The 17,201-nt window shown below is 42.0% G+C and overlaps 1 protein-coding gene across 1 annotated transcript in view; it reads left to right on the forward strand.

Moving 5' to 3' along the window:
* The window catches only part of LOC137380815 (V-type proton ATPase 116 kDa subunit a 1-like), a 162,266-nt gene that overhangs the window by 98,932 nt on the left and 46,133 nt on the right, over positions 1 to 17,201 (forward strand). Inside the window, exons 11-14 of the mRNA XM_068053200.1 lie at positions 5,601 to 5,740; positions 7,076 to 7,236; positions 14,509 to 14,602; positions 15,708 to 15,826. Of these exons, the coding sequence (XP_067909301.1) occupies positions 5,601 to 5,740; positions 7,076 to 7,236; positions 14,509 to 14,602; positions 15,708 to 15,826 (514 nt within the window). The remainder of the gene's footprint in view (positions 1 to 5,600; positions 5,741 to 7,075; positions 7,237 to 14,508; positions 14,603 to 15,707; positions 15,827 to 17,201) is intronic.

Consider the following 17,201-nt stretch of genomic DNA (forward strand, 5'->3'; position numbering starts at 1 on the left):
GGAAATTAGGAATAGCAAGAATCAGACAACACTGTGGGAACAGTTTATTGGCCCCCTAACAGTAGCTACACCATTGGACAGAGCATGAAAAGAAATTATTGGAGCTTGTAACTTTAATCTTCATATAGACTGCGGCAATGAAATTGATAAGAGTGGTCTAGAAGATGAGTTTGTAGTATGTTTTTGGGACAGTTTCTTGGAACAATACATTGTGGAACTGACAAGGGAAAAAGCTGTCTTAGATCTAGTATTGTGTATTGAAGCAGGATTAATGTTATAGTAAAAGATCCACTGAGAAATAGTGATCATAATACCATTGCATTCCGTGTTAAGTTTGAAAGTGATATACTCCAATCACAAAGAAGAATCTTAAACTTAAAGCCAATTACATAGGTATGAGGGGAGAACTGGCAAAGGTAAATTGGGTAAATAGATTAAAAGGTATGGTGGTAAATGAACAGTAGAAAGCCTTTAAAGAAACAATTCAAAATATTCAATAAAAATACATTCCATTGAAAAACAAAACTCAGCGAGAAAGACCCATCCATGTCTCACTCAGGAAGTTAAGGATAGTATTAGATTAAAAGAAGAGGCTTACAGTGCTGCAGTCATTGTTGCAGATGACCGCGCTCTCCTGGCCCACAGTCAGTCAGACCTGCAACGTATAACAACACGTTTTTCCGAGACAGCACAACTTTTCAGACTAAAAATCAGTTTAAAGAAAACTGAAGTCCTACATCAGCCTGCACCCCAAGAACAATATAGACCACCAAGCATTGTCATCGGGGGAACCGAGCTGAATGCCATCATGCAATTTACCTATTTGGGAAGCGTCATCTCGTTTGATGCCACCATAGACAAGAAAGTGGACAATAGGCTTTAAAAAGCAAACAGTACATTCAACAGACTCTACAAACAAGTGTGGAGCAACCACAGCCTCAGAGCACAGACCAAACTCAAAGTTTACAAAGCCATAGTCCTCAACACCCTTCTGTATGGTGTTGAATCATGGGTCCTATACCGCCGTCATGTATGCTTCTAGAGCGCTTCCATCAGCGCTGCCTCCGCAGCATCCTCAAGATCCGCTGGCAGGACCGCATCACAAACATTGAAGTCCTGGAAACAGCCAACATCACCAGCATGGAAGCCATCCTCCTGCAAAGCCAACTGCGTTGGGTGGGTCATGTTGCCCAGATGGACGACAGTCGCCTGCCCAAGGTCGTGTGGTTTGGAGAGCTGACCATCGGTAAAAGGAACAGAGGGGCCTCATGCAAACGTTTCAAGGACTCCCTGAAGAAGTCCCTCTCTGTGTGCCACATTGACCATCGCCAGTGGGAAGCGCAGGCCATGGATCATGATGCCTGGAGATGCTACATCGGGAGCACTACAGACACCTTCGAGACTGAGTGAAGAACCAGCATGAAAGAAAAAAGGAGGAGCAGGATAAATCCAATTGTCCCCAGCAGCGACTACACCTTCACTTGCACCTGCTGTGGGAGAATTTGTCAGTTACGGAAAGGCCTGACTAGCCACCAGCAGGCCTGCAACCGGTGAGTACAACCTTCCCAAAATCTTCGTCCATGAAGAAATGCCAAGAGAGACAATGCTGCAAAAAAGAGTAGCAAGTCTAAGGATTGGGAGTGTTTTAGAAACCAGCAAAAGGCCACCAAAAAGTTGTTAAAAAAGGAAAAAATAGAATAAGACGGTAAACTAGTCAGAAATATAAAAAGCAAATTTGTAAGTGCTATTATAGGTATATAAAAAGAGTCGCTAATGTAAATGTTGCTCCCTTAGAAGCAGAGACAGGAGAAATTATCATGGGGAATGCAGAAATGGCACAGGCATTGAACAAATATTTCGTGTCTGTCCTCAGTCTTCACAATAGTAGTTTCATACCGAAAAGAGACCGTAATCTTGGGGCTAAAAAGAGTGAGGCAATTAAGGAAATTAATATCAGCAGCAAAAAAGTATTGGAGAAACGTAAGGTCCTAAAATCCAACAAATCCCCATAGCCTAATGGCCTACATCCTAGGGTTCTAAAAGAGATAGCTGCTGCGATAGTGAATGCGCTAGCTATGATTTTCCAAACTTCCTTAGATTTGGGAACGGTCCCATCAGATTGGAAGTTGGAAAATGTTACACTGCTTTTCAAGAAAGGAGGGAGAGAGAAAACAGTGAACTACAGGTCAGTTAGCCTAACATCAGTCATTGGGAAAATGCTTGAACCTATTATTAAGGAAGTCTTAACAATGCACTTAGAAAAGCACAGTATGATTAGAACAAGTCAACATGGTTTTATTAATGGGAAATCCTGTTTGACATACGAACATGCGTACGAACAGACGAACATACGAAAATACGAATTAGGAGCAGGAATAGGCCACTCGGCCCTTCGAGCCTGCTCTGCCATTCAATAAGTTCATGGCTGAACTGATTACTCCACATTTTTACCTACCTCCGATAACCTTTCACCCCCTTGCTCATCAAGAATTTATCTACCTCTGCCTTAAAAATATTCAAAGACTCTGCTTCCACCACCTTTTGAGGAAAAGAATTCCAAAAACTCACGACCCTCTGAGAGAAAAAAATTCTCCTCATCTCTGTCTTAAATGGGTGACCCCTTATTTTTAAACAGTGACCCCTAGTTCTAGATTTTCCCACAAAGGGAAACATCCTTTCCACCTCCACCCTGTCAAGATCTCTCAGGATCTTATGTTTCAATCAAGTTGCCTCTTACTCTTCTAAATTCCAGCGGATACAAGCCTAGTCTGTCCAATCTTTCCTCGTAAGACAGCCTGCCCATTCCAGGTATTAGTCTAGTAAACCTTCTCTGTACTACCTCCAAGGCGTTTACATCCTTCCTTAAATAAGGAGACTAGTGCTGTACACAGTACTCCAGATATGGTCTCACCAATGCCCTGTATAGCTGAAGCATAACTTTTGTATTCAATTCCCCTCGCAATAAACAATAATATTCTATTAGTTTTCCTAATTACATGCTGTACCTGCATACTAACCTTTTGTGATTCAGGCACTAGGACACTCAGATCCCTCTGCATCTCAGAGCTCTGCAATCTCTCACCATTTAGACAAATTTATTACAGTTTTTTGAGGATGTAACCAGTAGGGTAGATAAAGGAGAACCAGTAGATATAGTATACCTGGATTTCCAAAAGGCATTTGATAAGGTGCCAAACAAAAGGGTAATAGGCAAGATAGAGGCTCATGGAGTTGGGGGTAATACATTAGCATGGATAGAGGATTGGTTAATAGACAGGAAACAAAGAGGGCATAAATGGGGCATTTTCAAGTTGACAGGCAATGAATAATGGAGTGCCGCAAGGATCCATGCTGGGGCCTCAGCTATCTACAATCTATATTAATGACTTTGATGAAGAGACAGAGAGTAATGTATCTTGGTTTGCTGATGATACAAAGATAGGTGGAAAGGTAAGCTGTGGGGAGGACACAGAGAGACTGCAAAGAGATATAGACAGGTTAAGTGAGTGGCAGTAAGATGGCAGATGGAATGTAATGCAGGGAAGTGTGAAGTTATTCACTTTGGTCATAAGAACAGAAAAGCAGAATATTTTTTAAAAGTATGATGTTCAAAGCGACTTGGGTGTGCTTCTCCAAGGAACGCAGAAAGTTAGCATGCAGGTACAGCCAGCAATTAGGAAGGCAAATGGAATGTTGGCCTTTATTGCAAAAGGATTGGAGTACATAAATAAAGAAGTATTGCTACAGTTGTACAGGGTTTTGGTGAGACCACATCTGGAATATTATGTGCAGTTTTGGTCTCCACATTTGAGGAGGATATACGTACATTGGAGGCGATACAGCAAAGGATCACTAAATTGGTCCCTGGGACGAGGGGGTTGTCCTATGATGAGACGCTGAGTAAATTGGGCCTATATTCTCTGGAGTTTAGAAGAATGGGGGGCAATTTCATTTAAACATACAAGATTCTGAAGGGGCTGGATAGGGTAAACACTGAGCGATTGTTTCCGCTGGTCGGGTAATCTAAAACATGAGGGCACAGTCTCAGGATGAGGGGCCAATCTTTTAGGACTGAGATGAGGAGAAATTACTTCACTCAAGGGATGCTCCATCGTTGAATACATTTAAGGCTGGGATAGATAGATTTTTGGTCTCTGAGGGAATCAAGGGATATAGCGAGCAGGTGGGAAAGTGGAGTTGAAGCCGAAGATCAGCCATAATCATATTGAATGGTGGAGCAGGCTCGATGGCCATATAGTCTAGTCCTGCTCCTATTTCTTGTGTCCTTCTGTTCTTGTGTAAATGTCTGCCTCGATTATGTGCTCAGGACTTGAGTCAAAGCTTCTGTCTCAGAGACATGAGTGCAACCAAACAGCCAAGGCCGAAATGTAAAAACCCTTACTAACATATTTCAGGGGCCTACTGCCTGTTTTAGGCAGTCAGCAGGGAAGTCTGAACGTCACCCGACCCAATCTTCGGTCAAAGGTTTTTCAGGTAACCTTCAGACACAGGACTTTGCGTCACAAAATTAGTCCTTTATGCCCTTGTTTTCCACCCAGAAAATAGGCACAATGAGAAATTTATCCCCCTATAGCACCCGCCAAACACTTCATTACCTTGATTCTAGCTCTTTATTCATCTACAATTCTTTCGCCTCACCACAGCCTTTGGCCACCAGAGCTGTGCTCTTTTGAATTCCTTTCCTAATCCTCACCATCTCTTTAGACAAACCTTTGATCACTCTTATAACATCTTCCTTACTAGCTCAGCATCTGTTTTCCTTGCAATTATCAGTGAAGCAACTTGGGACATTGTTTTGGTTAAAGGTACTATATAAATGCAATGTGTTACAGGTTTTTTTTACAACAATCTCCTCTGATAAATATAAGATTACAGGTTCTGTAGCCTAGATATTACAATTGCTGATATTAGTTGACAAATACTTAATGAGCTGGTACAACATTACTTTTTCTGCTATTTTAACAGAGACATTAAACCATAAGCAGATTAGTGGCATAATTAAATTGTGGGCAAAGGAATGTCATTCACCTAACAACAGTAATTTCTAGGTTTGTAAATTTTACTGATGGTATTAGCTTTATGAAAATACCACAAACAGCATGTCTGGCAGATATCATCTGATTATGTTGTATTAGTTAAGTCAGAAGGTCGTGGTTGCCTGCCCCACTCCAGAATCTGAGCACATGGGCAGTCACTGAATGATTATTATATTCTTGGTTGTGTCTTCTTGAAACTGAGGTTCCATCTGCTCTCTCAGGTGGATGTAAAAGATCCCATGGCACCATTTGAAGAAGAGCAGAGAAGTTGCCTTGTCCACCATTTACTTCTGAACCAACACCACCAAAAACAGATGAACTGGTCATTCATCTCATTACTTTGTGACAATTTGCTGCCATTTTTGCCTACAAAGCAAGTGACTACTCTTCCAAAGTAATTGATGGCACTTTAGGATATCCTGAGGATGGAAAATATGCTATATAAATAATTTTTTCTCTTTAGACAGACCTCAAAAATCACTCTTCAAATAGTTCTGATTAACAATGCTTATGTACTGAAGTTGTTCTTTTGTCCCCATGAAGCCCCTTACAGCATCATCACATTTCCTTTCGTTTTCGCCATCATGTTTGGTGATTGTGGACATGGACTAATCATGGCAATAATGGCTCTGGGGATGATCTTGTATGAAAAACACCATAGAAACATAAAGATGAATAATGAGGTAAGTGTTTTCTTTCACCAAAAATCATCCAGGCAAATGATAAAATAAAAGGAAGGCTACACAAAAGAATAACCAACATCCACCTCTTCATGATTTTTATAAATGACTTGGATGAGGAAGTGGAAGGCTGGTTTAGCAAGTTTGCCGATGACACGAAGGTTGCTGGAGTTGTGGATAGTGTGGAAGGCTGTTGTAGGTTGCCACGGGACATTGACAGGATGCAGACCTGGGCTGAGAAGTGGCAGATGGAGTTCAACCTGGAAAAGTGTGAAGTGATTCATTTTGGAAGGTCGAATTTGAATGCAGAATACAGGCTTAAAGACAGGATTCTTGGTAGTGTGGAGGAACAGAGGGATCTTGGGGTCCAGATCCATAGATCGCTCAAAGTTTCCACCCAAGTTGATAGGGTTGTTAAGAAAGCATATGGTGTGTTGGCTTTCATTAACAGGGGCATTGAGTTTAAGAGCCGCGAGGTTATGCTGCAGCTCTATAAAGCCCTGGTTAGACCACACTTGGAATATTGTGTTCAGTTCTGGTCGCTTCATTATAGGAAGGATGTGGAAGCTTTAGAGAGGGTGCAGAGGAGATTTACCAGGATGCTGCCTGGACTGGAGGGCATGTCTTACGAAGAAAGGCTGAGGGAGCTAGGGCTTTTCTCATTGGAGCGAAGAAGGATGAGAGGTGACTTGATAGAGGGGTACAAGATGATGAGAGGCATAGATAGAGTGGATAGCCAGAGACTTTTTCCCAGGGTGGAAAGGGCTATCACCAGGGGGCATAATTTTAAGGTGATTGGAGGAAGGTTTCGGGGCGATGTCAGAGATAGGTTCTTTCCACAGAGAGTGGTGGGTGCGTGGAATGCACTGCCAGCGGTGGTAGTAGAAGCAGACACATTAGGGACATTTAAGCGACTCTTGGATAGGTACATGGATGATAGTAGTATGAAGGGTATGTAGGTAGTTTGATCCTAGAGTAGGTTAAAGGTTTGGCACAACATCGTGGGCCGAAGGGCCTGTACTGTGCTGTACTGTTCTATGTCCTATGTTCTATGTTCACCTATCACACTGTTATCTGAAGTCAGAACCTAAAATGTTTAGATTTTTCATTAGTAATTAATTTTAATTTCACATTTCTCAAATGATTAATTGATGAACACTTGTTAAATCTTGATTAAAGTGGTCTGAAATATATTAATTCATAGGAAATTACAATATTTTAAAATAACTTTGTTTTATAAAAAAGTATAATAAATCTATTAACATTTATAATAGTGCACTGAATCATTTCATTTTTTGCATCACATTAATTAGATTGAAATAATCTTACCTTGTTTAGATTCTAAGCATTTTGTGTCATGGGCGTTACATTGTTCTGCTAATGGGACTCTTCTCAATCTACACTGGTCTCATATACAATGACTGCTTCTCCAAAACTTTCAATCTCTTTGGATCAGCCTGGAATGTCAGAGCTATGTTCCAGCCAAATGGACCGTGGAGGTGAGTTTGTCACATGAGAATGTCCTTGAGCTGTATAAGGATTCTTGCACTTACTCATAAATCAACAAACTGATTTGTCTTTTACAAAGGCAATAAATATTTATTAAAAATGTGGTCACAAATTTTGGATGTTAGTTAGTTATCCTCTAAGGTTCAGCATCACTCCTGTAAGGGATCCTACATCTCCTGTACCCTTTATAAGAAAATATCTCATTAAACAATGAGATGACCAAATGAAACCCTCGATCTGTAGACCAACTACTGAAATATTACACCTGCCATTATATGCATTCTTCTCTTTTCAGGGAAAGCATACTGAAAAGTGTCTATCAAAAAGAGGAACATATCAACAGGAATAGGCTATAATCTCTCGAGCCTTTTCTGCAATTCAATTAGTTGCAGCTGTATCTTAACTCCATCTACCTGCCTTGGATCTGAAACTCTTAATACACTTGCCTAACAAAAAGTTATCTATGTCAGATTTGAAATTTTCAATTGACCTAGCCTCAGCACCTTTTGGGGGAGATTGTTCCAGATTTTGACTAGTCTTTGTATGAAGAAGTGCTTCTAGACATCACCCTTGAAAGGCCTAGCTCTAATTTTAAGGTTATGACCCATTGTTCTGGACTTCTCCACCAGAGGAAATAGTTTAGAAATAGTTTATCTCTATATACCCGAATAAATCTTTTAATCATCTTTAGCACCTCAATTAGTTCATCCCTAAGACACAATTTCAAGCCAACAAACTGGTTTATTTTGTTACTATTGCTTTCATATGATGGGAAAAGCTTATAATGGGATGTCTATCCATTCGATGGCCTCCTGAGGTGCCAAGTGGAGAAATGAGGTAATAAAAACAAAAAGTGCTGGAAAATACTCAGCAGATCTGGCAGCATCTGTGGAGAGAGAAGCAAAGTTAACATTTCAGGCCTGTGACCTTGCCAGTTCTCTCTCCACAGATGCTGCCAGACCTGCTGAGTATTTTCCAGCACTTTTTGTTTTTATTTCAGATTTCCAGAATCTGCAGTATTTTGCTTTTATTTTAGTGGAGAAATGAGGTGTCTCCCGCAACAAATCTTAGTGGGCACGTTAATGTGATGTGTTCCATAGTCTGACACTCATGGCTACAAACCCACTTTATGTCGTCCCTCATCTTCCACTTGTGTAGAGGGTGGCCACATTGTGCATGCCCTGAGTGTATTTGGTTGAGCACTGTCCGCTGTCTTTGAGGGAGGTCAAAGCCAGGGACCTCTGCTCTTGGGTAAGTGATGAGGTGCCTGTCCTTTATGCTGCATGTATCTCGCGATTCCATTCATCTGCATAGTGGGTTGATACCAGCTGCTGTTTCCCAGAAGGGCTGATCTGATACTAAGCGCTTTCTTGGTGGGTTTTTTAAGTTTTACGTTTTAAATGAATGGGAGAGCTGGTGTTGCTCATGACTTACAGAGCACGATGTTGTTGTGGCAAATGGCAGGCAGGATATTGTGGGACAGCACTGGGAGCCACTTAGTTGCAGTGGACTTAAACATCCCAGACGCCATCCCCATTGTAACATTTAGCTGCACATCCAGGGTCTTTATATGGCTGTTACAGGACCATGAGGTAAAGAGAACTCTGCAGCACAGTAGACTAGGGACACTTTGCATTGCAAAGTGTTCTGGCTTTTTATTTATCCATTCACGGGATGTGAGTATTGCTGACATCTGTTGCCCATCCCTAATTGCCTTTGAGAAGGTAGTGGCGAGCCGTCTTCTTGAACCACTGCAGTCCTTGTGGCATCGGTATACCCACAGTGCAGTTAGTCGTGGGGTGGGGGGGGGGGTAGAATTCCAGGATTTTGACCCAGCGACTGTGAAGGAATGGTGATATAGATCCAAGTCAGGATGGTGTGTGACTTGGAGGTGAAATTGCAGGTGGTGCTGTTGCCGTGTGTCTGCTGCCCTTGTCCTTCCAGATGGTAGAGGTCACTGGTTTGGAAGGTGCTGTCGAAGGAGCATTGGTGAGTTGCTGCAGTGCATCTTGTAGATGGTACATACTGCTGCCATTGTGCAATGATAGTGGAGGGAATGAATGTTCAAGTTGGTGGATGGGGTGCGGATCAAGCAGACTGCTTTGTCCTGGATAGTGTCAAGCTTCCGGAGTGTTGTTGGAGCTGCATTCGTCCAGGCAAGTGAAGAGTGTTCCATCACACTCCTGACCTGTTCCTTTTTTTTTATTCTATCATGGGATGTGGGCATCGCAGGCCAGGCCAGCATTTATTGCCCATCCCTAATTGCCCTTGAACTGAGTGGCTTGCTAGGCCATTTTGAGGGCATGTAAGAGTCAACCACATTGCTGTGGATCTGGAGTCACATGTAGGCCAGACCAGGTAAGGAGATGGCCATTGCCTGGCACTTGTGTGACGCGAATATTACTTGCCACTTATCAGCCCAAGCCTGAATGTTGTTTAGGTCTTGCTGCAAGCCGGTACGGACTGCTTCAGTATCTGAGGAGTTGCAGGTGGTACTGCACATTGTACAGTCATCAGCGAACATACCCACGTCTGACCTTATGTTGCAGGGAAGGTCATTGATGAAGCAGCTGAAGATGGTTGGGCCTAGGACACTACTCTGAGGACTAGGGGCGCATCTAGTTCTGGAGTGCAAGTCTTCAGTGCTACAACCAGGATGTTGTCAGGGCCAATCGCCTTTGTTCTTTCTGGTGCCTTCAGCCATTGCTTAATGTCACGTGGAGTGAGTTGAATTGTCTGAGGACTGACATCTGTGATACTGGGGACCTCAGGAGGAGGATCTTCCTGATCTTCTAGCTGAAGATGTTTGCAAATGCTTCAGCCTTGTCTTTTGCACTGATGTGCTGGGCTCCGCAATCATTGAGGATGGGGATGTTCGTGGAGCTTCCTCTTCCAGTTAGTTGTTTAATTGTCCACCACCATTCACGTCTGGAAATGGCAGGACTGCAGAAATTTGATCTGATCTATTGGTTGTGGGATCACTTAGCTCTGTCTATAGCATTCTCTTTCCACTGTTTAGCATGCACATAGTTCTGTGTTTTCGCTTCAGCAGCTTGGCACCTCATTTTTAGGTACACCTGGTGCTGCTCCTGTCTTGCTCTCCTAGACTCATCATTGAACCAGGATTGATCTCCTGGCTTGATGGCAATGGGAGAGTAAGGAATCTGTCGAGCCATGAGTTTACAGATTGAGGTTGAATACAATTCTGCTGCTGCTACTGTTGGCCCACAGCACCCCTTGGATGCCCAGTTTTGAGCTGCTAATTCTGTTCTGATTCTATCCCATTTAACATGGTGTAGTACCACACAACACACTGAGATTTTGTCTCCACAAGGACTGCGTGGTGGTCACTCCTACCAATACAATTATTTATTTTATTATTTCACGAGTCTCCACAAGGACTGTGCGGTGGTCACCCCGACCAATACTATTATTTGTTTTATTATTTAGCGAATGCAAATCCCTGGAGCCAAGCCTCCTCATTTGCTGACTCTAAGGTGATTAGTCCCTGTAGAGGGGATGCCACGTGGAGTGAGTCGAATTATCTGCGGATTGACATCTGTGATCACATCTGTAATCTGACATCTCGGTAATGTGCAGCATTGTTTGTGTCTCTTCACAAATGCGTAAAGGGTTTATACTGAGGCCCCAGTGGTGGAGGTTGGCTGTGTTGGGGCCCTGGCTTTTCCTGAACCTGTTTAGCAAGGACCACTCTCTCCATGAATGTTCAAAGCCTGCCATTTGACATATAGTGTTTGTCACAAGGAACTTGTTAGAGACTTCCCATGTTTCCCATTCCTTGATCCAAATGATGTCTGCTGGTAGATCTTGCTCAGGAAGGTTGCCCTATATGGGGTGCCGAAGGAAGGCAGGCAGTAGTTGGATTGAACATGTCATTATGGAGTGGTAAGTGAGGTGCAGCACAGATGGTTTCAACCAGCTTGCGAGTTTTCATCAGTCGGTGGATCTGTGGGGGAGTGATGTTTGCAAGGACAGGAAGCCAGGGGAGGGATGTTGAGTGGAGGGTTCCAGTTATGATGTGCATTGTTGCATTCAATTGAGTATCAACAAGATGTGTGTGTGATGACCTATGCCAGACAGGTGCACAGTACTCTGCTGCTGAGTATGTAGGGCAAGTGGTGAGATCCGGAGTGTTGTGGCAGCAGCGCCCCACGTAGAACCAACAAGTTTGGTTAATAGGTTGTTTCTGATTTTGACCATTGCTACTGTTTTTTTCAGATGCTCGCAGAAGGACAAAGTCCTATCCAGAGTCATTCCCAAATATGTTGGGTTGGAATCATGCTTTAATCTCTGACCATCCATGTAGATACACAATTTTTTTTTTTGTCACTGGAATTGTGAAGGTGAAATACACCCGATATGGTTTTAGAGGGATTCACTGTGAGATGCCATGTGCTCTTGTTGTCTGTCAACTTTGTAATGTCTTCGTTAAGGATCTGGTCCAGGGTGCAGAAGGATGGAGCTTGGGTGGCACAACAGATTCCATGGACAGATGCATCTGCAACAGGTGATTGGTGAGGATGAGGTGAAGTAGGTTTTCCCCTCTTGGTGGTTCTCTCACCACCTGCCACAGGCCCAGTCTGGCAGATAGGTTCTTCAGGACTCAGCCACTCTTGGTGGTGGACAGTGAAGTCCCTCACCCAGAGTACATTCTGCTCCCTTGCTACCCTCTGTGCTTCTTCCAAGTGGTGTTCAACATGGAGGAGTACTGATTCATCAGCTGAGGGAGGGCTGCAGTTGGCAATCAGCAGGAATTTTCCTTGGCCTTGTTTGACCTGATTCCATGAGACTTCATGGGGGTCAAGAGGAGTTCCAGGGTCACACCCTCCCAACTGTATACCACTGTGCCACCACGTGTGGTGGATCTGTCCCAACAGTGGGACAGGACACCCCCAGGGATGGTGATAGAGGTGTCTGGGACATTGGCTGTAAAGTATGGTTCAGTGAGTATGACTATATCAGGCTGTTGCTTGACTGGTCTGTGGCACAGCTCTCCCAGATGTTAGTGAGGAGGACTTTACAGGGTCGACTGGGTAAGGTGTTCCTTTGCTGTTTCCGGTGCCTAGGTCAATGCCGGGTGGTCCTTCAGTTTTATTCTTATTTAACTTTTCTGTAGAGGTTTAATATGACTGAGTGGCTTGCTAGGCCATTTCAGAGGGCACATAAGAGTCGACTACATTGCTATGGGTCTGGAGTCACCTGTCGGCCAGGCCAGGCAAGGACAGCAGATTTCCTTCCCTGAAGGACATCAGTGAACCAGACAGATGAGTTTTTATAACTTTTTATTCCGTAGTGAAATTTGAACTTGCGTCCCCAAAGTATTTGTCCAGGCATCTGAATCACTAGTCCAGTAACACTATCACTATACTACTGACTCCGTAGACAAGGGCCACTCACTATTGTAGTGTGAAGTGTGCTGGCTATTCTCCCCAATAATGTTCCAGAGAGTTTCCAGATCAGTTTCTCCATGGAGTTTACTTTTTGGCCATTGTTGATGAGATGAGGTCGATAGGTGAGAGTCCTGTCCAGGATGACACCCAGGTATTTTGGGTAGGGCTCATGGGTAAATCGCCTTCCATAAAAGGAAACGTTGAGTTCTTTCCCAGTGGCATTATTGTTCAGCACAGCGACACGCAGTCTTCTCTGGATTGGGGCAGAAAGGTTAAGTCTGAAAGCAGCATTCCAGTAGGCCTAGGCTACTTGTGAGCATCCTACTTGCTTCCTCTAGCATTGATGCCTGCATCAGCAGTGCTATATGTTTCTTTTGTTTAGGTACCTGAACAAATGGAATACAATTCTCACAGTGAAATCAGCCAATTTCCAATGCTCTTAACAAAGATGCAAACTTACTTAACACCTTAGACATAGGCTGACTTTCAATCTAAGCTATTCCAAAGCCTGCTGATTCACACCTTTAAAATGCAAGCAACTTTCTGCTAACCTCACAGCTCATTTTATATATGGGAGAGGGAGAAGAGACAGAGACAGAGAATCTCCTCTGTGTTCTGCCTTAAGTCTCTGTGGTCAAGGGCTCAGTCTGTTAAGCTGTAAATCACCAAGGGATCTTTGTTGGGCCAACCCTTAGAACTGTGAGAAAATAACATATCTCTCAATGTTTGATTAACCCAGAAAATAATTGGCTCTTAAGCTGATAATTAGACCCTCTTCCCCCTACCCCCAACCTTGGTTGATAGTGTATTGCGCCTTTTAATTTCTGACCATTTCAACAGACTGACTTCCCGGGATCCTTCCATTATTTCAAAGCTACAGAAACCAGTATAAACAGCAGCTTTAATGCTGGTATGGGTTAAAAGTGACTCCCTCTTGAGGTAGCTAAGTACTACTTCAGATTACCATGGCAACCAGTCTGGTTTCATCCCTATTAGCTCAAGACTAAGAGAACCAGCTGAATTTAACATGATAGTAATGTTATGAAATAAAAACCCAGTTCAGGCAAAACAGGTAAAGAGCAAATTGTTGCATTGCTCTCTCTCTCTCTATATATATATATATTATGTATTTGCTTTAGCACAGTTACATGGACTGAATGCATTCCTTCTGTGCTTTAGAATTCTAAGGTTCTATGACTATCAGTTATTATAACTATTTTAAAAGACATCTTTATAAACCTTTGTAAAACTCAAATGTGAAAGTAGAATATTGTGAAAACAAAGTGTGGGTTTTGTTATTCATTCTCAGGATGTGGGCATCACTGACAAGGCCAGCATTTATTGCCCATCTCTAATTGCCTTTAAGAAGGTGGTAGCGAGCCATGTTCTTGAATTGCTGAAGTCTGTTTGGTGAAAGTACTCCCACAGTGACTTTTTCATAGCAGTTCAATGCAACGAAATGTCAGACTTGGCCATTTCAGAGGAAAGTTAAGAGTCAACCAGATTGCTGCGAGTCTGGAGTCACATGTAAACCAGACCAGGTTAGGACAGCAGATTTCCTCTCTAAAGTACATTAGTGAATCAGATGGGTTTGTATGACAATCTAGTAGTTTCATGATTCCATTACTAGTATTAGCTTTTTATTCCAGATTTGTTTATTTAATTGAATTGAATTTCCCCAGCTGCCATGGTGGGATTTGAACTCTGGCACTGGATTATTAGTCCAAGCCTCTGGATTACTAGTCCAGTAACATAACCACAATGCTTCCATAGCCTTTCCTAACACACATTTACTAGTTGTAGGGTCAAGTATTGATGTTGATGATGTTCACGTCTACAAATTATTTTCAGTAACGAAACTTTGCAGAAGTCAGCCATACTCCAGTTAAATCCTGCGGTGATAGGAGTGTTTTCAGGAAAACCCTATCCATTTGGCATTGACCCAGTAAGTGGCATTAAGCTTCTGAAGGCTCCACCCTCTATCCCTCCATGAAAACCTTTCTTGTATCACTCTACTCTAACATTACTGCTATGATCTCTGAATTGTCCTGTCTTGTTTTTCCTAAATTTGAAGAATGCCATTCTCTCTGCTCTTCCTCCCTATTATAACCTTGAAATCAGGATTAACTTTCCATCTCCTGCTCTAATTCAAAAAGGAATGAGTTACAGATGCTGCAAGTCTGAAATAAAAACAGAAAATGCTAGAAACATTCAGCAAGTCATACAGCATCTGCAGAGAGAGGACAAGAGGGTTAATGTTACTGTCATCAGAACCCTTGATCAAAGTACATTGTGCTAAAGCATTAACCTAGGGTGACCATATTTTCTAAACCAAATCCGGGGACACACGGGGTGACAGCACAGCAAAGTAGTCACGATGGAAAATGTTAGTTGCACAGCATATCATGGCAAAAGTTTTTAGCAGCCTATATTTTAACAGTTCCACATGTACACCACATGTACATGAAACAAAAGCATAAATAATCACCATGAATGTGACATCACACTATTGAAATGTATTCAGACACTGTTGTGCATTTATTAGTATTACTTAGACATTTAGCAGACATCTTATCCAAGGTACTCTGTGCTGTACCTCAATATTAGACATATTCCAACATGAGAAATTAAAAGTTAGGGTATTCAGGGGACAAGTTTTGTGCCCTGGGGACATTATTGTCCTGGGGACACAGCATCTCATCCAGGGACTGTCCCTGAAAAATGGAGATGTATGATCACCTTACATTAACCCTACCTTCGCTCTACAAGATGCTGTTTCCAGCATTTTTGTTTTCACTACCTAATCTAACTCATTCCTTTCAGCACCTTTTAAAACCTGACTTTGATGTCACCTAAACGGTGCCTCTTTAGTTACCTCATCTCTTATACTGCTTCCAATTCTGGTAGTGTCCAGCAAGTTGGGCCCAACTCTTAAAAACTGCTATTCCAATCCATTCTTTTGTATTTTCAACATCCAAATATTCTTTACAGCCCAAAGTCTAATGATGCTGTCAACACAGACATTAAGCTTCATTCTTATTTATTCTCAGATATGGAACATTGCTATAAATAAGCTAACATTCCTGAACTCCTACAAGATGAAGATGTCAGTTATCCTGGGGGTCATTCACATGCTTTTTGGAGTCACGCTAAGCTTATTGAACCACATGTGAGTATACAGCCTTGGTTACAATGTGTAAAAGCAGATAGAAAATGAAGGGCTTGCCTAAGTATATAATGCTTCAGTTGTCCAATCTTTCTTTTGCATTTAAAAATAACTTAAATTCTGATTTTTCTGTGGTTGTTACTTCTTGTTAAAAGCATCTGAGCTCTTTCAGAATGTAAGGGGATTGCTTACTTTAATGAGCACTTCCAAATTTAATTCTACATACCATGGTGTAAATGTTTCTATGTTGATTATTGGAATTCTGTAAGAGTTAAAAGTGTTATCACACACAGGAGATAAATGGTGGCATGATTATGGGGTTGAGATTGGGATAGAATTCTTCCAATCTTCTGCTGTAACCTTGATGGAAAATTGGTGGAAATGCTGGAAAACCATCATAAGTGCCCATTTTGCAGGGAATCCCATTGATCTTCCATTGAAGTTATAGCGGGAAATCAGGAGAAATTCTACTCAACAGAAATTCTACCTTGATTCTCATCTCTTGGTCTGTAAACATCTATAATTTAAAAAATTACAGACAGCTGAAGATAATGATAAAGTGCTATTTGAAAAAAATAACTGAATAATTTTCTGTTCAGGATACTGACTTCTGAAAGGGAGAGTTGCTGAACTGCGTAATGGGTGAATAGCTTTCGTTTCATCTCCAAGGTCTAAATATGAATTGATGACAGACTAAGCAAAAATCTCCACACTCTGATGCCTAGAAAATTCCTAAGCAAATGAGTTAGGGCAGTCCAAACATGGATTGGCATATCAAAATAGATTGTTAGTCTAACTCAGATAGGTCACACGGATGGCAGGATTCAGAAACAAAACCTGTCACACTGGTATGGTGGGCAGGGATGGTTTTCTAAGGGTTAGAGGCACAGTGCTGAGGTTGAGCAGTAGGAGCTTTACTTTATACCTAATTCATGAACTACCTGATTTGGTTGACAGATGTGGGAAAATGTTTCACTTCCCAGCACTGATATCTTTTGCCTTGATCAGCACACAAATTCTTTAAGAGAAAATAATGCTGGTGTTGTCGCAGAGTTAAGGCTTGTTCCATACTTGTGGTGAATGGGTTCCACCTAGTGTTGATAATGCAAATTTTTCAAAAGTTTGTTTTTGTTATTTGCCATTCCAATTGAAGGATATTGGCATCACATGCTGATTCTGCTCAATCACTAAGTTATAACTAACTCCTCTAATTCATGTGCTGTGCTTTCCACACTGAGCAAGTATAACTAAGTAAACTTTCATTTTACATACAAATATTAATTTTACATGATCCACATGCCTACAGTAATTAGTGAAACATAAATAACAATGGTACAGAGCCCTCAGAAATATCAATAGGATTACTATTGAATACAAT

Source organism: Heterodontus francisci, chromosome 2 (assembly GCF_036365525.1).
Source record: "Heterodontus francisci isolate sHetFra1 chromosome 2, sHetFra1.hap1, whole genome shotgun sequence".
Classification (NCBI taxonomy): domain Eukaryota; kingdom Metazoa; phylum Chordata; class Chondrichthyes; order Heterodontiformes; family Heterodontidae; genus Heterodontus; species Heterodontus francisci.